Source organism: Pomacea canaliculata, linkage group LG1, assembly GCF_003073045.1.
Source record: "Pomacea canaliculata isolate SZHN2017 linkage group LG1, ASM307304v1, whole genome shotgun sequence".
Lineage (NCBI taxonomy): Eukaryota > Metazoa > Mollusca > Gastropoda > Architaenioglossa > Ampullariidae > Pomacea > Pomacea canaliculata.
In genome coordinates this window covers 18173807-18198643 of record NC_037590.1, presented here as the reverse complement: position 1 = coordinate 18198643, position 24837 = coordinate 18173807, and the positions used below count along the sequence as shown (strand labels likewise).

The window sequence follows — 24837 nt, the reverse complement described above, 5'->3', positions numbered from 1 at the left end:
GCTGTCGTTGCCAAGTGAACCGTTTCATCCAACTCGCCGACTCTCGTTTTATTCTGTTGATTTACTGATCCTTGCTACAGATCGACTGCCTCGTTGGTGTCCCGTTGATGGCTTGTCAATGTTGCATGAATTTAGTTCTGTTTTAAAACTGAGGATCATGAGCTCATTAAAAACATGCTTAAACTATCTCCTCTACATCAAACGGTAAAACAGCAACCTAGGTGTCGCACAGTAAAATTGTCAGACTTTTGAGAAATCTCGATTGACGAAGCTTCACCCACTCCACGGCTTTTGTCTTTCTACAAAGTTGGGCGACTTACCGGTGACTTTACAATCATGCAGTCTACCTCTTGTTCTAAAAAATTATAGTTTTAATGTTGCTCTCTACAGTTATTCGTCTAGCCCTTGTTCTGTTTTTCTTTAGTTCTTTTTTCAGTGAAATCACTGTACGATAGGGACAAAAGCAACTTCAGAGTTTTATTCTATGTTCGATTCTGACTACAGTCACGTTTAAAAAATAACAAAAACGCTTCTTGGTTTTATTTCTGTTTTTTTCCCCCTTTTTTTGTTATCGCTATGTTTTGTGGGTTTTATTATATTGTATTGAAGTGTAGTTAGTGTACAAGTTAGTTTTAGAGTTTGGGCTATGGTTATCTATGGTGAGGATTTGGGTTTGAGGCTGATTAAAGACAAAATAAACGGACAGGATGCAGAGGTGGTTGCTAAACTGGGTGAGAAAACAAAACTCGCGCTTGTGTCCCGTTCGTGTACCGGCTTGCGTTCCCTCATTTTCAACCGTTAGAAGGGAAATGGAATTCTGCACCGACGCCATCTGGCTTCTTGTTTGAATACTTTTCATCAGTTTTTGTGAGAAGTGGCCCAGGTGACATGTCACGAAGATCCAGCTGGCAGACGAAATTGCTGATATAAAATATGATTGAAAAAGGACGACGTGGCAAAACAAGACTTTATGCTAGAAGGTATACAGACTTGTTGTTGACATTAGGCTGGACGACGTGGTACAAACAATTTTGGAACAAACATGTTTACAGTCACCAGGACATCTTCCTCCTTTGCTAGAAATGTGTCATCGGCTATCGTTGTTTTATCAGATATGTTTCGGGCTGGCTTATTGACCGTGACTAAAATTCATGTTTTTAATTAATGCCTCCCCTTGTTTTATGTAGACTGATGTTTTGTCTCCACATTTGTCATTTAAACAAAACAGCTTTTACCTAAGCAGCAAGATGATAAACTACTGATATAGTCGTAGTGTTTTAGTTTGATGGTTGGTGACTGGAGGGATAAATGGAAGGACGGAGGGAGAAGGGTAGGGACTGGTAGCTTGCATGGTCGGGGGTGGGAGGAACTTGTATGGATTAAACTGAATTTGTGGCCATATGTAAGTGGTCGTTAATGTATGTGTTGATAATTATGATACCCAAGGTACTTAAGTATTTTTTAAAACGGCAAGACATCGGGAATCGGTCGTGTGTGAAAAAAGAAATTTTAAAAATTTCAAAAAGTATTAATTTTTCTTAACTTGTCCCACATTCCAAAAAAGCAAGTGCTACTATACTAAGAAAAGAATAGATATCTTTTAGACCATCTTGCTGTTAGGTGGTATACATAGTCGATGACCTGTACTTTAAGGTCTCAGGAGCAAACAAGCGACACTGGTATATTTACTCAGAAGACAATCACTAAAACCTGGACAAAATGTGTAATCCTTAGTCTTCATCGAAGTGATCTGCTCTACTAATTAAACATATCTCTAGCGGTGTGCTCCTTACCACCTGGTGCAGCGAAGGTGGTATAGTCTTTTCATGTTGGAAATAAATACCTCATTTTATGACATCTTTTGCATTTAAATGATGACTGTGAACTGATGAAAATAGCATGCTTCCTGATAATTGGATTATTAGTTGGTTTTGTTTATTTCTTTTTGCTCACCCTTCTTTTTCTGATCACTTGTTCCATTCAATGTCGTTTTTGCTATCTCTCTCAAACGCACATATCTTTTTAAATTAAAAAAAAGAGTTCGTGTTTCAGTAATGCAAATTTGACATGCTGACATTCCAATTTAAGCAGCTGACTCCTTGAATTGCTTTTAACCCCTAAAAATTGATTTTATTATCGTATATTCATAGTTATATATTATTATTTACAGTATTAATTATCTGAAGGTAATTATATATTTTACCTTTACTCTTTTTAATACAGGACACACTGTGTACTTTGCCCTCCTTCGAGTGAGTCAGTCAGTGTTGTGGTTTGGGGCATATGCAGCGGAATGCATACTTTTTATAACCTTCTTTACTTTATTATAGTTAATAGGAAATTATGAAGAAAGATAAAATGGCTGGTGAATGAAGAGTTTAGTAGAACTTCCTATAGTTTGCTATCATGCTCTTTCAAGTGACTTGTAGGTGCCCGCTTCATGCAGTTTCTTACCAGTATGCAGTGTCAACCATCGTCCAACATCAGTTTTCCGAAATATTGAACATTAAGCACTTATTTCAGCAGTATTCCCGTAGCTAGTACTAGAAATAGATTGTAACCTTTACAAGAATATTACACAGAAAAATGCAGTGAGTACAGCTATAAGGCTGAGGTAGGGGTGGGAGTGAACACATTTTCTGACCGCGCCACACATTCAGCTCTGAACAATCACATCTGCTCGAAATGTCACAGAGACCTTTTGGAGTAAACCTGTTGATGTTAGGCAACATTTCATTTCCCTTCGAAATAAAACTTTATTGTCATGTCACGTCAGGTACTTCCCAACACCACAACCACTATTGTCATCGACATTGTTTTTGTCTTCTCGTCGTTCATCCTCCTCGTCGTCGTTAATTCATCATCATCACCTTCTGTTGAGTTAACGTCTGTGACGAATTCTTTACGATCTTGCCTGCAGTTCGTGTGTCTGTTTGTAGAAGGAGGTATGTGTGTGTTGGGGTGGGTGGGTAGGAGGGTATAGATGGTAAGAGTGTAAAGAGACAAGTTCCGTCAACAGAACAGCAGTGTAAGTAAACAAGAGAACAGGAAGGTATAAGTAAACAGCTCCTTTTTTCCTGACCCACCTCCCACCACTGACCGGTAAAACATCCCGGCTGTACCACAAAACGAAGCATGACTATGTCTTGTCCTAAGGATCAAAGTAAAGGTCGCCAATTTACGAGATGACTTAACTCATGACGAAGCCTAAAGAAAGAGTACCAGTGGTGGTTGTGTTGATGAGCAGTCTTGCGAGTGGGGATTTTTTTAAAAAATCATATAGATTATTACTTTCGTGTGACTGGCGAATATTCATATTCAAGTGTACGAGAAAGAGAGAGAGACTATATTTATCGTTGAGTCAGATAACCTCACGTATGTACATTGCTGTATTACTGGGAGTGTCACGTAGCCACGACGTACTGACGTAGACACCTCAGAGCATCAATATCATGATGAGTGGAAACCTTCGCACGCTCCAGGCAGCCTCAGGGTGGCTGAAGAAAGAAGGAAAAATGGACAGAACACAGTATCGTTCGACTCTCTCCTTTCAACATCACACACATATGATTGTGGAAAACTAGCCACCCTGCAGTAACACGAAAGTAACAGCTATAAAACAAAACAATACCTAAAATTTCCCCGGAGACTTTTACAAGGAAGTCTACGTGGCTGTCGGTTTTATAGCCATGCGTGACTGACCTGCACAGCAACACCCTTCACGGGTCAAGAGTCATCATAATAATAAAAGCTTTTCTATATCGCATTTCCCTGCTGGTGTGCTTTGACATAAACATTCGGCTCACAGCATGAATGTAGACTAGTACATTTTATAGGACTTTTTTCCCCCCTCCGTAGGTAGGCGCAGTTTGTTGTACGGAATTTAAACAAGTAAAACCCACTACATTGCAAGGTTTACATTTCGCTTTTTTTACAGCCAGGGGAGGGCAAAGAAAGATTTGTCTGAATACTTAGCTCGAAGCTTTAGGCCAACACCGTTGAGAGCAGAGCACAGTCCTGTTACTGAGGAAGCGAAGGTGACAGTGGTCTAGAAACAGACGCAGAGCAAGATGCAGGATGACACAAAACACACTTATCATCAGACGACATCGCTGAGATGCAATCATCCAACATGTATTCTGCATCAAAGTAGATTAATGGACGAGGACAGAGAGGTGGGGATGTCTACGGGCAGACGATTGCTTTGTGCCTGTCGGATTTTTGTTTGTTCTGTTGGTTGGTTGGTTGGTTGGTTGGTTGGTTTATTTTTCATCTTTACGTAGTTTTCGTCACTTGTCCTGCAAGGTTTACATTTAAAGATGTGTATTTCTCGAGGCTTCAGGATAACTTTGATTTGTTGTTGTTGCTGCTGGATTGTTTGGTCGTTGGGTTTTGTCTGGTGTGGTTTGATTTTGCGTTTCGGTGCTTGCATGCCGTAAATTGTATTTGCTTTGCTTTCTATTGTTCTAACAACACCCGGTGGTAGAGCTACTGCTCGGTCGATGATATATGTTTAAAGCTGTTTCACTGTAACGTGAGCAAAATATTGGCCTTTTCGAGAGATAAATCTATCGAGAGGGAGGAACGACTAGAAGTTGTGGAGGAGAACTATGAGGGAAGGTCGACCTATTATATTGTACTCGTTAGAAGTCACAGATCAGGATTCTCGACCTAGAGTTACGGACAGAGAATAAAGAATAAATAATCTTACTGTCAGGCTTATTATCATTTCCTAGTCCTTGACCGAATATATGTCCACAGCTGTGTTCTACTCACCCACTCTGCAACGATTACAGTCACGGTTGCACGTTTCTGATTCAGGTCAGACATACTATGGAGAACACAGACAGTCCTGCTACCCTGCCCCAACCCTTTTATTTTTTTGACACGTAGACTTTATTTATTAATTTTTGGTGCTATACGAATTTCATGTAATTGTTCAATTAGCGTTATCGAAACCTTAATGTGCAATCAATGTCTGTCGTTCCTTCATTAATACGAAAACCAGACACTTTTCTAAAACAAAAACACATTTGAGGTCAGGGTGTATTTTGTTAAATTTCCACATCTGAAAGGTCGTGAATGATAGATTTTCTGTATAATGGAAAACAAATTTGGCACTTTCAACGGCTACAGTGATTTCGTGTCACCCGTGTGTAGTACAAAGATAAAGGGCCACCAACGTCGCGGTCGAGGACAATAGGGTTTCGTGTGGTATGTGCCACCATTTCCAGGTCCGGCCACTGTATGGGGTCCCGATTTGGGCGGCTAGATATGGTAATTGTCAGGAAACAGAGAACATGCAATCAAAAATCGTGCAACACATCGCATAAAACACACACGTGTCACTGGTGTGACTGCGACATAGTCTGATAACGGCCATCATTAACCATTGTGCACACCTGCCAGGTCCATCGATTGTACGCAGCTAATAACCTGAGTAATAAATATACCGGTAGTGTCCACAGAGTTTTCAATTTACTTGTTCAACGATCGGAAGTGAAGCTGAAGCTTGTTAGCAAAGATCGAATGTCTTTAAGTCGTGTGGGAAAGGGGAACCAAGAGAAGCCATTTAACTTTTTTTTCATTCATTTTTTTTTTTTTTTTGCTCTTGTTGAAGATTTTTACCTTTCCTTAACTTCCTTCCCTTGTAGCTTCTTTTCCCCTTCAGTCACACTTGTAGTTTCAGATAACTGCACACACTTGATAGCTATCTAAACTGCCTTCGAAATGGTTCAGAGGGTTGTGCTCATCGAAATGGTTCAGCGGGTTGTGCTCAAATGAAATATGTGATATTTATTTCTCTCAAAGCGATTTCTCTAATATATGATTTCTCTGACGTTCACACACACACACACACACACACACACACACACACAGATTGCAAATATACATGTGAACATACACGTCACAAAGTGAACAACAGACCCGAAGTTTAGTCCCTGTTTGCAACGTTTCGTATAAACTGACATTCATACCTATACAGTTACATCATAATAATGCATCTATAATTGAAGATACACGTAAAACACATCTTTCATAAAACGTTAAAATTCTAAGTTAAGGATACTCCTTTTCACTCTTATTAGAAGTAAACCTCGTGAAACTGATGATCGAATCACTTGTTCGAAACAGTCATATATTCAGTAAAACGTAATCGTGTACTGTAAGATATACAGCAAAGAAAAAAAAAACATCATCATATATTCGAGCAGAGGTGGGGAACGTCCAGCCCAGGGCTTCATCTGTAATGAAGGTCCGCGGTGTATAGCCCGCAAAGTAGTTTGACCCGGCCCTCCAACGAAAATGCAGATTTAAGTATGCATATAATAAAGCTTTTTTTTTCCCCCTTAACAACATAACTGAATATTAAGTGACTAATAATAATGTAAGTTTTGAGGGACAAGCAAGGAACCTCCATGAAGGGACAGGACACATACGAGTACATGACGGGATAGACACGCATATGCTTTTCAAAACTGCCTGCAGCCTGTATGGAGAACTTTAAAGAACTTAATATTTTACCTTCACCCCGAGCCGATGGCTGTCGCTATACATGCACATAGCATCACAGATATATGAAAAGTTTAGAAACTATAGCAGCTCTTACAATGAAAAAGTTGATTGTCAACATTGGTGTATACTTTAGTACAGACAGTACAGTTCAGGCCCACAAGTTTGCAACATCCTCCTTTCATGGATTTGTAGAGGATGACAAAATGAAAAAGCTTTGGCTGGTAAAAATTGGTTTGGGTTTATGAGTTTATTTGTGCTTGTGCAAACACATTCTGTAGCTGTAGACACTTTGTGAATGCCATATGAACTCCTCCATCAGGAGGCGTGTGTGTTAATAGTCATTCATATTTTCACTGCACAACCAAACAAAAAAAATTGTGCATTAAGAATAACAAGGTTGTGTTGCTACATGTACTCTGTTTCATCTATATATAGGAACTTTCTAATTATTAACATATATTTAAGGCATCTAAATAGTTGTTTCACTATGCTTTTCATAGAAGGAGAAGCATATTTTTCGAGCATCTCATAACGAAAAGGCAGCGACTGCCAGGCTGGCATTGCACATGCTGCAACAGTGTTAACAGGCTGTGGCGTAATATTTAACTACTTCACCAAATAGAGCAGGAAAATTTGTAAATAGATAATTTAATATTGCCCGTAAATTATGTTATAAATATCAGAATGGTCCGTGGAGGGGAAAATGTTCTCCCTTCTGCATTAGAGTATCAACATCGACTGCTTTGCCTTCAGGGTTGTTTTTTTTTAAAGGCACTTGGAACAGCAGCAGAGAAGATGAAAAAGACCACGCCTCCCTCGCAAACACAGCTACTCGACTTTGCACCCCGGGCCTGTCTTTTGATAAAGGCAGACCCTCTATCGAAATGACAATCTATGATTGAGTTTAAAAAAGTGAAAGTGTTCCCTCCTGACAACGCGACACGTTAGGTATCAGACGGATGACTGACGGTCGTCGGTGGCAAAATGAGGCTCACGACAAGCCTGTCTACTACCCACGTGACTTTATTTTAGCCAATCGTGTTTCAACACGCCTGTTGATCCGTGAATATTACCTCTACCGGAACTAGTACCGGTGCCACGTTGAGAGTACTGTTCTTTTACATTTTATCTTTTCCAGGAGCCACATCTGCTTGCACAAAATGAAAGTTTCTATCATAATATTGCTTTCGTGTTTGACTGCAGCATTTGCAGAAGATGTGAAGGAAGAAGAAGGAGTTGCTGTTTTGACAACCAAAAATTTCAACTCGTTTATTGACGATAATGAGTTCGTTCTTGTGGAATTTTGTAAGTAGCAACTTAAAATTAAACGGTGGTCACATACTTGCTACAAACACTTTTCCTAATGCCCTGCGTGACAGGGAATAAGTTAACGATGATAGTATTGTTGTTAAATAAATCTTGGCTGGTTGGTAATTCGTAGAATTTTGTCGTCTGCAATGTCGGGCGAGCTAGTTAATCAGCAACTTCCTATAAGCAGACACTTTTATTATTGGCGGAGAGCTAGCCATATGGCTGGGGATATATCGCACGTACCACAAAAAGGGCTATTTATCCATATTAAAGAATTTGTTTCCCACGAATAAAATGTCTAGATGTGGGTGTTCGAGTCAAGAAACGAGTTCATTTTGATATTAAATTGACCGTTGGTGGAGTCATGCAGTTTATCGTTTAATTAATAATAATTGTTCAGAGTTTATTAAATCAGTTATCCCATTGCTCTTTTAAGTCTTTTTTTTTTTTTTAAACCGTGAAATGGGTAACTAGCTGTCATTTTCCCTTTTATAGTTTACATTTAATGTAGTTGCTTAAATTAAAATCACAAGTTTTATTTACATTCCTGGTTTTAATATGTAGGCAAGACAAAGGATGAGGATACTTTTACGAATTAGTTTTAAGATTGATAAAACGGTTGCTTGCTTGCATTGGCAGTACATTTTGTGTAATGAAAGGTACATATTGTCCTTGTTTGTAAACAAATTTTATTCATAAAATAACTTGTCAACAGATGCACCGTGGTGCGGACACTGCAAAGCTCTGGCTCCTGAATATGCTAAAGCTGCACAGACTCTAAAAGATGAGAACTCCAAAATTCGTCTTGCCAAAGTAGATGCCACAGTTGAGTCTGAACTTGCAGAAAAATACAGTGTCCGTGGTTATCCCACTATCAAGTTTTTCCGCAGTGCTGGCACTCCATCAGATTATCAAGGTGAGTATTAAACCTATTTAATATATGTTTCCATATAATTCATTTCTGTGGTATTGCTTTATTAAAACATCAAAGCTGAATTTCTTTGCTGTTAACTAAATCACAAAATTCCTGAGGTTTGAAGATTTTTTTTATAGATTATGATGTATTAAGCATATTAGGACAGTGAGATACTTCAGCATTACATGTACATGATACTTGCTGCTTTTGAGTAGTCATTTGATTAGGACAGTTTTAATACCCTAGAATATAGCAATGGTTCAAGATTAGAGTAACGGGTTAGCTGAGGAGATATTGGCTAAAGCATATGTTTTGTCACTGTCTTGCACCCAGCTTGATGCTGTAGAGTACATATCATGTTCACATGCAGCTGGACGCCAAGCTTCAGACATCGTCAACTGGCTGAAAAAGAAGACTGGGCCACCAGCTGTGGAACTGAAGACTGTCGATGAAGCCAAAACATTTGCAGAGAAGGAGGAAGTTGTTGTGATTGGCTTTTTCAAGGTAATTTGTACAACTGCTCCTTCAGTTTCCATGCTTCAAACAAACAATTCATTTGAATGTTTGTATGCTTCAGAGAATTCAATAAATTATTGCATTCAAGTGCTATACTGTAAGTGCTGTATCACATAAGTCATAAGATGGAATCTGCAAAATTAAATTGGTTTCACATATGTATGTACATATCTCTTTTCTTGTCTGTTACATGCTTTAAGCAGTTATCTATAAACTAAAAATTAGTGTGTGATTCTTTGATGGAGCATGCCATGTTGGGAGTGAGGTCTTGCGTTGTTTAATTCCCTATATTGAGGTATATAAATGTAAGTACAATTACAGGAGAAAGTTGTGTTGCATTTAATAATATAGACTAAAATTCATTTTTGATGTGTATAGGATCAGGAGAGTGAACAGGCAGTTGCCTTCAAGAAGGTTGCTAGCACTGTTGATGACATTCCCTTTGGCATCACTTCCGAGGCTGATGTTTTCAAACAGTACAATGTTGACAAGGATGGTATTGTTCTTTTGAAAAAGGTAACATTCTTCTCCCTAATATTCAATAAAATCTGTATTTTTTTTTCGTTTGTAGTGAACTGATATATTTCTGTGAATTTTTTAGTTTGTTGTCATAATCAAATTAATGACACCTTGTTTTTCCAGTCATTTTCTTTTTTAAGATAGTTTATACACGTTTGCTAATTTTTTCTTCAGACGCAAAGCACAAGTAATCCAGTAATTTATGGGACATGTTGAATCTCTTTGGCAGTTTGATGAGGGCCGCAATGACTTTGAGGGTGACTATGAAGATGATGCCATCACCAAATTTGTCCGTGCCAATCAGCTGCCTCTGGTTGTCGAGTTTACACAAGAGGTTTGTTTCTTGTTGTTGGACCTATGTACATATATTATTATGGAATGTTTTTACATTCTTATGTAATGGTATTCTATTACAAAGCAACAACACATTCTCATGCCTTCTGCCTCCATTTTAACATGTCATTTTTTTACAAATTGAGCTATCTTGTTCCTTTCTCAAATTGTGATAATGTGTCTTTCATCTTTAACCAGTCTGCCCAGAAGATCTTTGGTGGTGAAGTAAAGAACCACATCCTGCTGTTTGTGAAGAAGGACGGTGGAGAAGACACAATTGAGCAATTCCGTGCTGCAGCTAGCAATTTCAAGGGAAAGGTATTAGCTTTATATATTGGAAGCTTAACTGGCTAAACTGGTGTCTAGCAGGATTCTGAGATCAAACTGTACATTGATTTTGAAAGTTAAATCAGCTACATGATATCCTTTAACCAAGAAGCTAGTCCATGATTTTCTTAATTATTGGGTATATTTTTGCATCGCAGTAGTTTTATACCTGTAGTATCAGAATTTTATTAACACAACACCAGTATACAGCATTTATCTTGTGTCACTAAAGCTGTTACTGTAATGAAGTGGACAAAAAAGTAAAATTTGTTTGATATAGTTAGGTGAGCCTGGCAGCAGTTGGCATAACACTTAACTGACAGCAAGGATTTCTAGTGCTTAAGTGGAGGTTGGGTCTGATAATAAGGTACAAAATACGTGGTTTGCAAGTAGATACTTCACAAACCAGTATGTCAGTTGCTCCAATTTACATAGTTGCTATTGATGCTTTAAACTGTTCACAAGTATTTGTATTTCTGCTGATTCTTCCAAGTTCTTTTTGTTTAGGTGCTGTTCATCTATCTTGATGCAAGCAATGAAGAGAATGGCCGTATTCTGGAGTTCTTTGGTCTCAAGGAAGAGGAAGTTCCAGCTGTTCGTCTCATCCAGTTGTCTGAGGAAATGTCCAAGTACAAGCCACCAAATGCTGACATAACAACCTCTAGCATCAAAGCTTTTGTTCAAGACTTTGTGGATGGAAAGCTGAAGGTACATATACTTAAATATTGCACAAAAATATAAAGTTTCTGTTGCACCTGTTTAGACACTTTGTTGTGAAAACAATCCTAGCAGTATTATATTTTTTTGTTTTATATTATATATAACTGTCACTTGCCTTCTTTTTTTCATTGCTAATATTTTTCATGTTTTATTTCTAATTTTATTTAGTAACTAGAGCACCTTCCCATGTTCATATAACCCACTGGGACAAATAAAGTTGATCATTGTCATTGTTAGTGTCGTAAGATCTAAAATCACTTAGCTATACTAATTGCCTGTGCTGTTTTTCATTTTTCTGTTACTGTGAGATAGGACTTACTAGTTATAGTGTTAGGTAATTTTGATAACTTTCAGAACTGCTTTGTTCATTGGCATCTTAAAACAAGTTTTTTTTTTTGGCAGCCACACCTTATGTCTGAAGAAATACCTGCAGACTGGGATGCCAAACCTGTCAAAGTGCTGGTGGGCAAAAACTTCAAGGAAGTGGCTTTTGCAAAGGACAAGAATGTGTTTGTTGAATTCTGTAAGTGCTTGAATGTAGTGCTACCCTGTGCTCCATCTTTATATATATATGCAGCATAAAATAACTGTCTTAGATGAAAAGGGGGTGGAGTATGTTATATCTTTAGCCATGTGTGTTTATATTTTGCATATTTGCATTTTGACAGTTGCTTGCTCTTGTTAACTTGCAGATGCTCCATGGTGTGGACACTGCAAACAGCTTGCACCTATCTGGGATGAGCTGGGCGAGAAGTTCAAAGACAATGATAATGTTGTCATTGCCAAGATGGATGCTACTGCTAATGAAATAGAGGAGGTTCGTGTGCAGAGTTTCCCAACCCTGAAGTTTTTCCCAGCCAACAGTGACCAGGTATGAATTATTTATAAATTATCATTTAAACCTGTCCATTAGTCACAAGTATATTATTTTTGATGGATTAGGGCATTTCTTCTTGGTTTTTTATAAATTTTATTTTTGCTTTGTTTTATTCTTTCATTTTAAATTTCTTTACATGACTGCAATTTGACACTAAAAATAAGCTTGTCTTGTAGGTTATTGATTACAATGGAGAGAGGACACTTGAAGGATTCACCAAGTTCATTGAAAGTGGGGGCAAGGATGGAGCTGGAGTTTCTGAAGTAAGTAAAAGCAGCCACTTAATATTTTGGTGGCTGGAAAAAAATGTTACGTGCTGTGTGGTACATTTAGAGATGCTGCCAAGTTGAATGCATAAACTGACTTTACTAATGCCGTGGCAGACAGAGCTATATGTTGTATCTTATGTGAACATGCAAGTTAAAGAATTCTGCAGGCTAGAAAAATTACCAAGATTGGCAACATATCGGTTTCATGGTAGACTTAATGAGCAGTTGAGAAAGTGTAGAGTAGAAATGTATACCAGGTCTTTAAGTTTCAGCTTTCAAATTTGTCTTCACTCTTTCAAAATTAGACAAAAACATTTGTTGTGATGTTTCAGGAAGAGGAGGAGGAAGATGAAGAGGAAGAAGAGGAGGATGATGACCAGTTGAAAAAGGATGAGCTGTAATTCTGTACCTTGTAGTTGAATTTTTGTTTTTTGGTCATGTTCGTCTTCATCCTGATTGTGTCTCATTTTGATGTCACCATCATTTGTCTTGTAATCATTCTTATCATTGTCTGTGCAAAAGTGTGATGTGTCTGGAGATTGTGCCTCCAGAAGAAAACAGGTCTTGCTGTAATGCCTGTTTTATAAACTTTTGTCCTGTTGAATGCTAATGGAAGTTTTTTTTTTTTAATTGAACACAGTGTATGTCAGGAAAAATATTGGAGGCATAGCATATGTTTGCAAGTAAGTTTTAGTAACAGGGTGTACCTGTTAAAACTACAGGGATCAGTACTGCAATTACAGCTTTGGACTTTTTTTATCAGTTGTCATTTCCAGAATGTTTGTCATAATTCAAAAGTTAGTAGCATTCATGAGTGCTTTTGAGAATATTGTTAACGTGGCTCCTGGGGAGAGATATAGCCGAGACTATCGGAGATTTCTGTCCAACATAAGCAAACTTGAGTGCATGTGTGTGCATGAAACCAGATGGAGTTTAAGGAAATAAAACAATATTTAAACAAATTGTTGGTTGTCTTCATTTTAGAATTTAACTCAACTTGAGGCATTTCTGTTTGATTATGCTTGAGGCAAAATATTGAAACAATGGAAGACAATTTATTGAAAAAAATGGTTTAAATAAACAACAGAAGACCTGACCAAAGTATCGAAACAATGCAAGACAATTTATTGAAAAAAATGGTTTAAACAGAAACAGTGTTGACAAGACCTGACCCTGTGAAAATGAGTTGAAACTATAACATGAAGAAGATTTGACAGTGTTTGTGATAACTCGTTTCATAGGCACGTAAATTCTATAGCCACAAGTCTCCAGGGAACTCTTGGTCAAAAAAAAAAAAAAAATTTCAATATATTTGCACTTGCACAACACATCCATTTGACTTGTACATCCATCCATGTGAGGAAAACAGCAGGCATGATAAAATGCTGAACACCTCAAATGCATACACTTGCTTATGTCTTGGTAGAATAGAATAGTGGAATCGCATGGGTGGGTGGATTCTGGGTTCAACATTATGTTGATTTCACAACCAGCGGATTAGATAGGCGAAATATGCCTGGTAACATGTTGCTGATCTGGGCAAACATTTCTTCTGACATCCCCTGCAGAAGAAAAGTCAAGCTGTACAATAATAAATTGGCACACTTTCAAGACATGGGCATCTCTTGCTGTTAAAAACAGCGGGCTATTTCCTGTTGGTGGTACTTTTGTTTTTTTTAAATCTTGTAGAAATGAAAATGTCCACAAAAGTGGCTGAAAATACCTTAGCCAAATAAAATAAAGACCATGGTTCAAGCAGCAAATTTATAATGTGGACATAAATGCCTCTGGTAGATATAGAGCAACAGATCAACCAGTAAGCATTCAATGTTAATAATTTTCATTAAGATACAATTACAGGATAAATGTCAAAAAAGCATGCGGCTTACCCTTGGGACTAGAAACTGGATTGTGCGAGAGACCAGGCTACTGTAGGTGGCCATCTCAATCATAAATCCTTTCACGCACTTAAACAACAGTTCAGCCCTCTTCAAGCACCATGGGATGGTCATTTCCTGAAACCAGCAGAAAGGGAAAAAATGCTATTTCAAAAACATCTTTAACATATTGATAGCAGCTTGTGAATATTTTCAATGCTATCTTAGAAACAAATCGAAATGTTTTTAAATTCCTTTGAATATGTACCAGATGTCAAAGTGAATTCAACTGACAAAACGAAAAGTTACAAAAAGCTTGAATCAAGCTTAACAAGTTAAAAAAAAAAACCAAACTGTATCAATATTAACATGTTATTTATAACATTTAAATTATAATTAAGTCTTAAATGAATAGTTTACCTCTGTCATCTCGTGTGTCAGCAAGAGTGGTATAGTCAGTGTTTGGATGTCATAACGAAAACACAGTCGAATGATGTTGCGGATGCTTAGAATGGCTGGGTGGCGTGAGGTGATGTCGCCTGTCCGTACATTTTCATCCACTACCAGGTGAAAAACCACATGTACTTCTGACAAATTGGAATGTTTTGTGAGGTAGAAATCACCAGTGTGCAGTCTTGCACCCATTGACTTATCCTGAAAGCCAGCAAATCAACATAGTCTAGCAACAGACTGTTGATAATAAGTGCACTTAATAACAAAATTGTTGATTTCTTATACATTGAAAACTAACCTTGCTTTACCTAGCAAGGGGAAAAGCGGTTACGAAGAGCATCAATCTTTGTAATTTCTCCATCAGCTTTTTCCAAACTGCTTAAGTTTTCTTTTTTTGATTAGAGAGATGGCATTAGAAATCTGAAACTGCTCTTTCTACATCAGCTGTCACCTAAAGTACTGACAAGCAAGAATGCACGTGAAGTATATGGGTGCCTGTCACTGTGCTCCATATTGGAACATTCAAGCTGCATGAAGTGAAATTATATGCACAGACTGCAACAAACTATTCACAAGTTAATGCTGCTTAACAATTTTATCTCCCACAGGGAATTTATGCCTTAACAACAAATATATAGTGTCACAATATCCCACGCTTATTGACAACCTATTTTCATGGTTTGACTCTATTTCCAACAAAACAAGTAATGTATTTTGGGAAGGGCCAGCCTCATAAGATCAAAGCCAAGTTAGCTGAGCAGGTAGAGTTTTAAGTACCTGGTGTAATGTTTTAATGCTCATGTTGAAAATATGTGTAAGAAGTCTAATCAGAGGCTTTACCTTTGGTGGCAGCTACAAGGTTTTGATGCTGAATTGCACATTAGAGAACATGTATAAAGAGCATTGGTAGACACCATTATTACATTTAATGTTATAACATTGTTTGAAAATCTAACCATAAAAAAGAAAATAGAGCAAAATTATCAAGGATAATCAAGTTAAGCCAGTAACATCACTAGCAGTAAGCAAAAGCATCTTTGTGTCCACCATAAGTCTGTTAAAAGAGGGAAGGATGCAAGATCCTCTAGGATTCCATGATCTACTTCACAAGTCTTTGCATATAATACTCCTGAAGAATGATTTCAATCTCCATTTACCAAGAAAAATCTGTAAAGGAATTTATTTGTCCCTCTAGTTGTAAACATCTTACTTTTAAAACCACATAAAATCACATCATGCTAAGCTTGATCTGAAGTGTTGTGATGATGCACATCCCCACCATCCTTAATCTTGGTGGTATGATGTGGGTTGTTCCTATGAACATTTTTTGCTGTTGCTTTCACACAGTGAGTTTTAAGGAACAGGGTGATATGAGTTTGAGGCCCACACTTTAACTCCTGCTTTTTGATTGATTTTTCTATTGTGCAATTTTCATGCACAATTATATTTTACTTGTATAATTCACATGTAATTATCTTTGTTCTTTTTCATACACTCTGTTTTGCTGCAAAAGGAAAATTTACATTGCAGCATTGTGTTATTTAACAGAGAATACATTATTATTAACAGATTGCATATACATGACAAAATTTCTCGAACTCCGATGACATCCATGAAACTTTCATGGTAGCTTTAAATAAATGTGAGCTAATGATATGAAGATGATTGCTGTAAATATGAAAAAAAATCTAAGTTTAAAGACTTTTACCCTACTGCTGCCAATGGAATGGCTTGATAAAATCTTAAGAGCAGTTGAACAAACCTGATTTTCTGAAGACCCACTGCTGTTGCTGCCACTGCTGTGCACACTAGAACTGTCAGTCTCTTGTTGCTGCTGCTGTTGTCGTGATGCTCGCACAGTACTGGCCTGTGTTAGAGCTGTCTCGACTGCTGACAGCTGCTGCGCCAAGTCTGGGAAATGGAAATCTGTTGACTGCTCGCAGACTGCTGCAAATTCTGCCCAAGCCACAATAATAAGTAGTATGTGTCTGCATCCATTCTTGAATTCTTTCACTTAATTTACTTTTATTTTATTACATATGCAAGAGTATCTGTAAGACCTTATTGAATACTTCAGTGGTAAATACTGTCTGCCTGCTATACTACAGTACATCATTATCCAACTTCTGACTAAAATTGCCTTGAAAATCTTTTACTGCTGTGATGAATGCTTAATAACAAATCTGACACAAACCTCGCTTAATGCCCGTGTAGGAGTTAAGCCTGTTGTCCACCAGGAGTATAAGACCACACAAAGAATTTGAGTAGAGGGACATGGCTGTTTGTAGCCTCTGTGGCTGTGGTACAACAATACCCCTGCAAACAAAGTCAAATCTATCAGACCTAAACGTGCTTTTAAGATGCAGAAATTAGATTTGTTATTAGTTCCTTAAAACCCTTGTTGTATTTAGGATCTGAGAACTGGGGATGGCAATTAAAGAGAGAAGCATTCATTCTGACAATTGAGATTATTTCCCATTTAAATTCTTAGAGGACAACATAGATCAAATAATACAGATCTCTCTATTTTGCCATCTCTCCAAATGCACACACACAGAGTTTTACTTCGCATTAGTATAAAGTGAATTGCCTTATAACATCTATTATCCAGCATCTAAAACAGCACAAACATATATGCTTACATTCAATCAACAAACAAGCGTAGGAATTCATGCTTTTCTTGGTGCACAAGTAATCACTACCTCCACCCACCCCCCACCCCAAAAAAAGAAAATGTAATGCTACCCAACAGTGTGTGGTTTATGACGGCATAAGTCCATTACATGGGTACACAGCAATCGCAAGTTGTGGGTTGTTTTCATTTGTGCACCTGAAAATTTCATTTAGCATTTGTTTACTAAAAATAATTGCTCCAATGTAAGTGAATTTCATCAACAATGGAACGTAAATTTTTTCCACCTGAACCTTAGTGACAAGTACTAGGTAAAAATTTCTCAAATCAAGTTCAATGAAATCTTTGCTGCTTGGTCAGAGTAATTCTTGATCACAACTTTTATTTGACTATGGCTGTAAGTTGGACACTTATGGATTTTGACTAAGTTTGAGCAGTCAAAGTGCAGTCTTGAGCTCTCTGTGTACAAGATAGGATATTTTCACAATGTAACTAGAGTGACCAAACCCAAAAAAGTAAAACAAGTCAGTGCCTCTTACATCTGTTAATGTATCAAATTAAGCATTAAGTTCAACAGGCCTCTGGCTTTATGTTCACATAAAGTGGAAAGCTAGATGGAAAATAAGTCTTGAAAACTTGCATATTGTTTAAACTTAAAAACTATGAACAAAGAATGATGGATCTCAAAACCAGTATTTTCCCTCCTCCCTTCCCCCCCAAATTTCAGCTCCTTATTCTAAAAGGCTTTAATAGTGCTGTTTCTGATGTAGTTACCTAGGTGTATGGTAAAACTTTCCTCTAAACGTGACAACTGAACTTGTCTTTCTTCATCTTCTGCAGCCGGGAGGGCAGTTGTCACATTACGCATGCGGTTACTGCATGAAAATAAGGGGAAAAAGAAATATACGTATGACAGTTTGTGCAGGAGCATTTTCATAGCCTCTAAAAAAAAAACCTGTTAATCTCACAAAATACTTTGATTTGCTTCAGTTCTCAAAACCAGGTCATCTTAAATATGGTCGATATTATTGTTGTTGCTGTTCCATACCAGTACTTGCATCTGTCCTAAAGCTGTATGACCTGTGATATACATCCTGAATAAAACAGTCCAGTGATTTAAGGAAAACAACAGTACAAAGTTTCAGAACATCTGGGATTCTTCAAATAGAAAGAGCTAGCGCACAAACGCATGCACACACACGCGCGCGCTCGCTCGCTCGCATTTGAGTACATACTGATGTGTGCGCACACACATTGTTTTGATATAGCTGAAAGAACACAATTTCTCTCTTTCTCTCTCTCTCTCTCGCAAGCTTACATGATGGGCAGTTAAAATACACAGTGGCTCACACATAAGGAGGGGTGCTGGCAGTCTGGGTGTCCTCGTACACTCTGTGCACCCAGTCATGATACTCTCTTTTCTGTTCCTCACGTAGTTCTGATAGCTCTTTTGCCCACTTAGCCTCAACCATCTGGAATAAAGGCCTCAAGTAAATATGATGGTAAATGGATGTAGATATTTGTGTATGGAATTAATGCAATAATTCAGAAGGATCCTTAAGCTACTGCTCACTATGGTATATTTACCAAGATGTGTCAATTAAAAAACTATGACTAAGAACTGAAATAATTTTAAAATTAAAAAAAACTTTTTCAAAAAGTAAGTGTATTACTGCAGTCCAAAGTTAAGACATTATTCAGCAATTTGATAAAGCCACTCATAAATTCCTTTTTTTTCCACTCTGAAACTATTCATGACCTATTTTAAACTTTTGAGAATGGATGGCTACATCTGTAATTTAGCTCATCTGTCAGCTGATTTATATTTTATAGTAATAAACAGATAAGAACAGCTGGAATGTTGACATATAAAGTTAATGGGAACAAAAACCTACCAGACAGGTTCATCTAGCTGTAAATGGATGCAAACATTATAGTTTGATTAACAAAATCAGTCTAAAGAAAGTTTAATAACTATTATTACTGTCTAGCACAGGTGAAAAAGGGGACATTGCAGTTTTCTATGACTTACCTGCATATTGTCAAAGTGTCTCTGGGCCAAGACATTGATGTCATCATCTTTGAAATTTTCCCCAACATGCTGCAAAGCCTCCTCCATCTCTAGCTGATGTCTACAAGCATTTCAAATATTTGAAGATTTATTACTTGCAGTACTATGCTATTGTGACTAAAACAAATTTATGCATGATTTCGCTGCATCTTCTGCAGATTAAAATTATGACTCAACTGTACTGGCTTACTTTTTATAATATATTTTAGTTATATTATTATTATGGTTTCAGTTGTGAGCATAAAATAAGAGAACAAAGCTATTGATCCCTGGCACAGAAATAATAGAACAGACAAGAAAACACTGAGATACATAAGACACATTTTAGAGCAGTGGTTCTTAACCTTTTTTGAGGTACCGAACCCACAAGTTTCATATGCACATTCACCGAACCCTTCTTTAGTGTTATCACGAATTGCAGGTGTGTCTTGACCTCTGTGGCGGACGCTCTGCCGACCCCTGAGACTGACTCACCGAACCCCTAGGGTTCGATTGAACCCAGGTTAAGAACCACTGTTTTAGAGGAATGTATTAGGAGTATCAAACACAAACTGCATAAACACTCACTTCTCTTCCAGACGCCGAAGATCTCTATCTCTCTGCTGAGTTAAATTCTCCATAGACAAAGCATATATATGTTCAAGATTAAGCAGTGTCTCAAGTGCCGGTGAGTGGATGAGAGTGTGGTAAACTTTGGGAAATGCATGTTCAGCATCCTTCTTTTCAACAGAAGCAAAATCTTTCACCTCCTATGTTGGGGATGAAAGAAATATGATCAGTAGTATTAAAATCCTCCTCTCTTTACACCAGATTTCTGCTTCATTATACACAGTTGGATTATAATCCTCCTTTCTTTACATTTGTTTTGTTTAATGTTGTATACCCAGTTTTCAAATCATTCTCAAAATCTTCTTCTTAGCTAATCCAGCCAAAGAATACCTTTTTAATCAATCTTCAAACACTTCTTCCCAGTATAAATTATTGGTTTAGAGAAGTACCACAGCAGAATTAAAGCAGGAAAATATTCTTTCAAGCATCACTTGAGAATGGACTATAGCTCTAAGCTCGCTAGACTAGCATTACAATTTCTCAGGAATAAAATAAATGTAAAGCAGCAAGCAGTTAAATGTACTGGGAATAAAAGGTGCATACCCCAAATTATCCATCTTTAAAGCCATACACACATGTAATCAAAGCATAAGAATACATGCTGAATGATTACAATAATCTTTTTTAGTGGCAATTAGAGGAGGAAGAAAGACAAAGCACACTATATCAATCATCAGCTGAGCAATTTTTTTTACTGATGTTTATGGATTTCTGACATATCTGCCATAATACCCGAGTGTAAGCTTTGATCCAACGGTCAGTCAAAATCTTGACATCACTTTTTCCTGTTTTCAGCCTTGAATGCATTCCTCTCCATTCTGATCATAAAACTTGCATGTTTCCTTCAGTACAAATTCACTCAACTTAGCTTCCAGCTCTGTCAACAGAATAAAACTGTAATACTGTAACTCAAGTCTCAGGCTTGAAGTGTTTGCCATTTGTTAAAGGAGACAAAAGTTCATCTAGAAATTTTACTAAAATTCTATATACAAACATGTGCTCTTTCATATATTATGAATGAATGCACTCTAGCCAAGTCTTTTCAAGCTCACATGTGCAAATATGCTTATTTAGTCTCGGTACACTCTGTGCATGCACTTGCATGCATGTATCTGTGTTTGTGCATTTTATGTATGCATGCATGCACAGGAATGCTTATACAGCTGCAGTCAAAATAATATGTAGCCCCAGCCAACAGAATAAGTTGGCTTTGATATTAGGGCAGAAATAATGTTTGCAACAATTCTAAATCAGAAGAAGCTATACTATTAAGCTAACCATCAAGTATATTGCATGGCAAGTTGTGCATTGTTTTCAAACGACCAACAAACTCTGCCGCCGAGGACCTCAGTGGAATTGTAACAGGAACTGTCAGCCGCGAGGAGAGGCCTCTGCTGCTGAAGTTAAACACAAAGTCCTTTTCCACACTCTTCGGCATCTCTGGGGGAAAAAAAGGAATAACTATGACACAACTTGAAATAAAATCTGTTTAAGTCTAAAATCCAACTATTCTCTAAATCGCAATCTAAGCTGCTTTAAGTATGATAATTTCACATCACTTAGAAAGAAAACTGTCTGGCTTAGCAAGCATATGTGCAGACTGAAAAAAAAAAGAATGGTAAAAAGATGCCTGTATTATTCCCACATCCTTATGTTATGGCATATTTCTGATCAAACTTGATTTGAAGAATTTATTTCTTGTCCACAGACTTGTTTTGTCCTTCAGCTGCTGAATGACAACGCTTCCTTCTTCCTGCTGTTTATGTTTGCTTCTTAACAGTATGAGTTGGATTATCAAATTTTAATTCAATTGTTTATCCATATTTATTCTTTATCTGAAGCTCAATTTGTTTTATATCAGGGCTTCTGCTAAGGCTAGATTCTTTGGGGTCCCAGGGACCCCTTCTTCAGATTTTTAAGGGTTCCCTGTTCTTCGGCCAAATTTGAAGGGGACCCCATTGACGAAAATTGAAGGGGTCCTCCAAACTTGTAATGCGTACTGTACGCAATTTTTTGAGTAAGCAGAAGCCCTGTATATTTTCTTTTCTTTGTCTATAGTAAAACCTATTCAATATTTTCTGAAGTCTCACATTTTACACTTGTTTTTTTTTTTAAACCTCTTCTTCTGCCATTTTGCTTTCACACAAACACACACACTTTTAAATATATATATATCTTAATGTGTGTGTGTGATTCTTGTTAAAACCTATGAAAATCCACTTCATCTGTACATATCTGACCAGATTTTGTAGGAATTCTCTTTTTATTTATAGGAAGATCATAGACTACATGTGGCTTAAGGATTTTGTTCTGGGTCATGTTTATTTTAATGTTTCTTTGAATCTGTACACAATGCTACCCTAACTCAAATGGAAGAAATCTATGCAGATCAAATTCTAGGGTATCCAATGAGAGAAAGTGAAAGACAGAGAGAAAGAAGGAGCAAACGAGCGAAAGTGTAAAGTGACAAGTTTTATTTTCCCTAAGATGCCATGCAGTTTGCTGGTGGCTCTGTATATATATATATGAAAAATTTAGGCAGAGCAATTTGGAAGTCATTCAAAGGATCCCTTACATCTGACATGAGATTTTCTTTACTTTGTTCCCCCTAGCTACATTACGAAAGCTGCCCCCCCCCCTCGTCTAGTCACTTTTGTCCCTTGAATTTGAGGAAAGGAAAGGAACTCTGCCAGTTACAAAAATATGAAGAAAGCCTGCAACTCTCCCTCCCCCGCCCCTTTTTATGGCAAAAGGGAGGTAAGAATTCGTATTTCCTATACAAATATCGAACGATGATATATGTGTTTGTAACTTGAGCGGCAACTGATTAGTTGACAATGCGACAGATTTACATGAGATTTGTTTTTGTCTGATAAAAAATATAGCGAATGTATATAATTTTAACAAAGAATGGAATCCCATTTCTTAAACATTGTTTAGCCAAAATATGTAAAATGGCAAGGACTTTTCCATTGGCATTTTTCTTTTCATTATAAACCAATAATGCATTTTTTTTACTTGAATATACATACTTGCTGTTTGTTCTGCCTCATCGATGCTTCGCGGAAGTGCGGGCGTGTTCTAGGAGAGACTACTCTTAGATTTAGTATCGTGCCACAAAGGCCCAAACCCTAAACGTAGTTCTGGACAATTTATGTTTGTGTGTACACTTCTGCTGCTGCCTCTAGTTTGTATAATTTACACAGATGTAAAGCTGATCTACGACTAGTATTTAAAACTGCTGACTGTAATATCTTCACAATACACAACTGAGTCTCTGTATATGTATGCTTTATTCACATGCTCTCTCAGTCCCAAATCCGTCTGCTAATTCTTTTGTTCGCCTCTTGCTTCTAGCAACAGCCCAGCAAACATGAAGATTCGGTGGGTTGGCCGAATCTTGCGTGTTTGCTGCGAGACGATTAAGTCCTTCGATGAAGTACTGATCGATCGTGCCTTACGGATGTGAAATGTAGACTCTGCTTGCCCATACAGAGAGGAAAATCAAGGCATTTGAGAACAATTAAGCCCGAAGAAGCTGCTCCAGATCTCATAAAGAGAACATAAAACCAATGACTGTACAAAACACGGTCGGCACACTCATAGATCACTATAAATTCCTATTTGCAACAGCTAGTCGATCTGGTTTGGCCATGTGACCCAGCACAACAGTCGATCTGTCGATGACTATTCTTGAAAGTACTTTGGAGGGAGGGGAAGGGGAGCATTGAAGCTTTTTCTTTTTTTTTTTTTTCGCCGAGCCAGCAACTAAGGCCATATCACGGCAAGGCAGCCAGCTCTGTAAACAGATGCCACATGTAAAAAAGAACAGCGTGCCATGGACTAGCTGAACGCAGGACAACCAACCTTGTATTGGCGACAGATGCTAACCGTTGCGCCACCGGACCTCTTATACTTTCGAGGGAGGTCGACGCTGCAGTGGCCAGAAGAACTAGCTTACGAACGTAAAGGAGTGGACCATCGTCCAAGATGGCCTGAGTAGCGGGCCTTGACAGCCCGATCCCACAACGACCGGCACCAGAAATTGTAAATGAACTAAAACTTAATCCGCAAAGGGATATCGAGAGATTGGGTTAATAGCCAATAAGTATTCCTCACGTAAAAGTTTTTTTTTATGCATGTTAATCATTAATGATGCCAGAGGTTACACATCATCTATAAACATATTCACATGAAAACAAATATGCAATTCTCCAACCCCACCAAACAAAAATATGCAGAATCAGTTCTGGGTTTCTCACTAGTAATCAATTATTAAGTAAATACTTTATCTGAAGTACAATTTTCAGTTGCTGATGCTGATTCTGTGGTATTCAAACATTTTTATTCATCTTTTCCTCCATTTCAGTTTTATTAGCTAGGACATCTCTTTCATGCATTTGAGTGGGTCAAGAGAACTACCAAACAGTTCATAATCTTTTTCACTCGCATATGCACATATATAAACAAGTAAAAATGGTACACAAATCAGCTGGCTTTTTTAATTGGACATAAATAGAGCACATAAAAAGCAATACAAAAGCCCATACATAATAAAATCAGGTAAGCTGGTAAGGGTGTTACTCCATACACAAATACCTATAGCCACAACACTATGATCACTGAGGCATTTTTTTAATGATTACTTATCAGTAATAAATCAATAACTGTATGTTTCAAGGAAGAAAAGTGATTAGATACTACCATTTTAAACACGTTTCTCTCCAAGAAAAATTGTGTTTGCACGAAGTTTACAATTTCTTAAAACATTTGGCATTAACAAAATTCTAAAGAATGCCAAAATAAAAATGACAACTAAAGTTGAAATACCTTAACAAGCATAGTTTGACACTCCGGAGTCGCTTAGATAATTTACCATATTTTCTTGATA

The 24837-nt window shown here is 37.5% G+C and overlaps 2 protein-coding genes across 3 annotated transcripts; one reads left to right on the top strand and one right to left on the bottom strand.

Annotated features, from left to right (window-relative positions):
- Positions 1-7582: 7582 nt before the first annotated feature.
- Positions 7583-13266, top strand: LOC112564236 (protein disulfide-isomerase-like). Of its 2 annotated transcripts, none has more exons than XM_025238928.1 (11): positions 7583-7821; positions 8543-8743; positions 9114-9247; positions 9638-9775; positions 10008-10112; positions 10310-10429; positions 10946-11146; positions 11561-11681; positions 11851-12029; positions 12212-12302; positions 12637-13266. In XM_025238928.1, the coding sequence occupies exons 1-11, from the start codon at positions 7677-7679 to the stop codon at positions 12654-12656; spliced, it is 1455 nt and encodes a 484-aa protein (XP_025094713.1). In that variant the 5' UTR covers positions 7583-7676; the 3' UTR covers positions 12657-13266. The 2 variants fall into 2 exon arrangements, with proteins under 2 accessions (XP_025094713.1, XP_025094704.1); XM_025238919.1 differs by having other exon boundaries at positions 7584-7821; positions 12212-12298.
- Positions 13267-13406: 140 nt separating this feature from the next.
- LOC112564228 (protein C12orf4 homolog) lies at positions 13407-23136 on the bottom strand. Its single transcript, XM_025238905.1, is given in 14 exon segments — positions 13407-13866; positions 14194-14319; positions 14602-14835; positions 16397-16590; positions 16829-16950; positions 17380-17464; positions 18041-18141; positions 18617-18738; positions 19299-19398; positions 19905-20086; positions 20679-20746; positions 20749-20823; positions 21225-21386; positions 22979-23136. Coding segments are annotated over 13 exon segments (1659 nt in total). The 5' UTR covers positions 21385-21386; positions 22979-23136; the 3' UTR covers positions 13407-13776.
- Positions 23137-24837: the final 1701 nt, after the last annotated feature.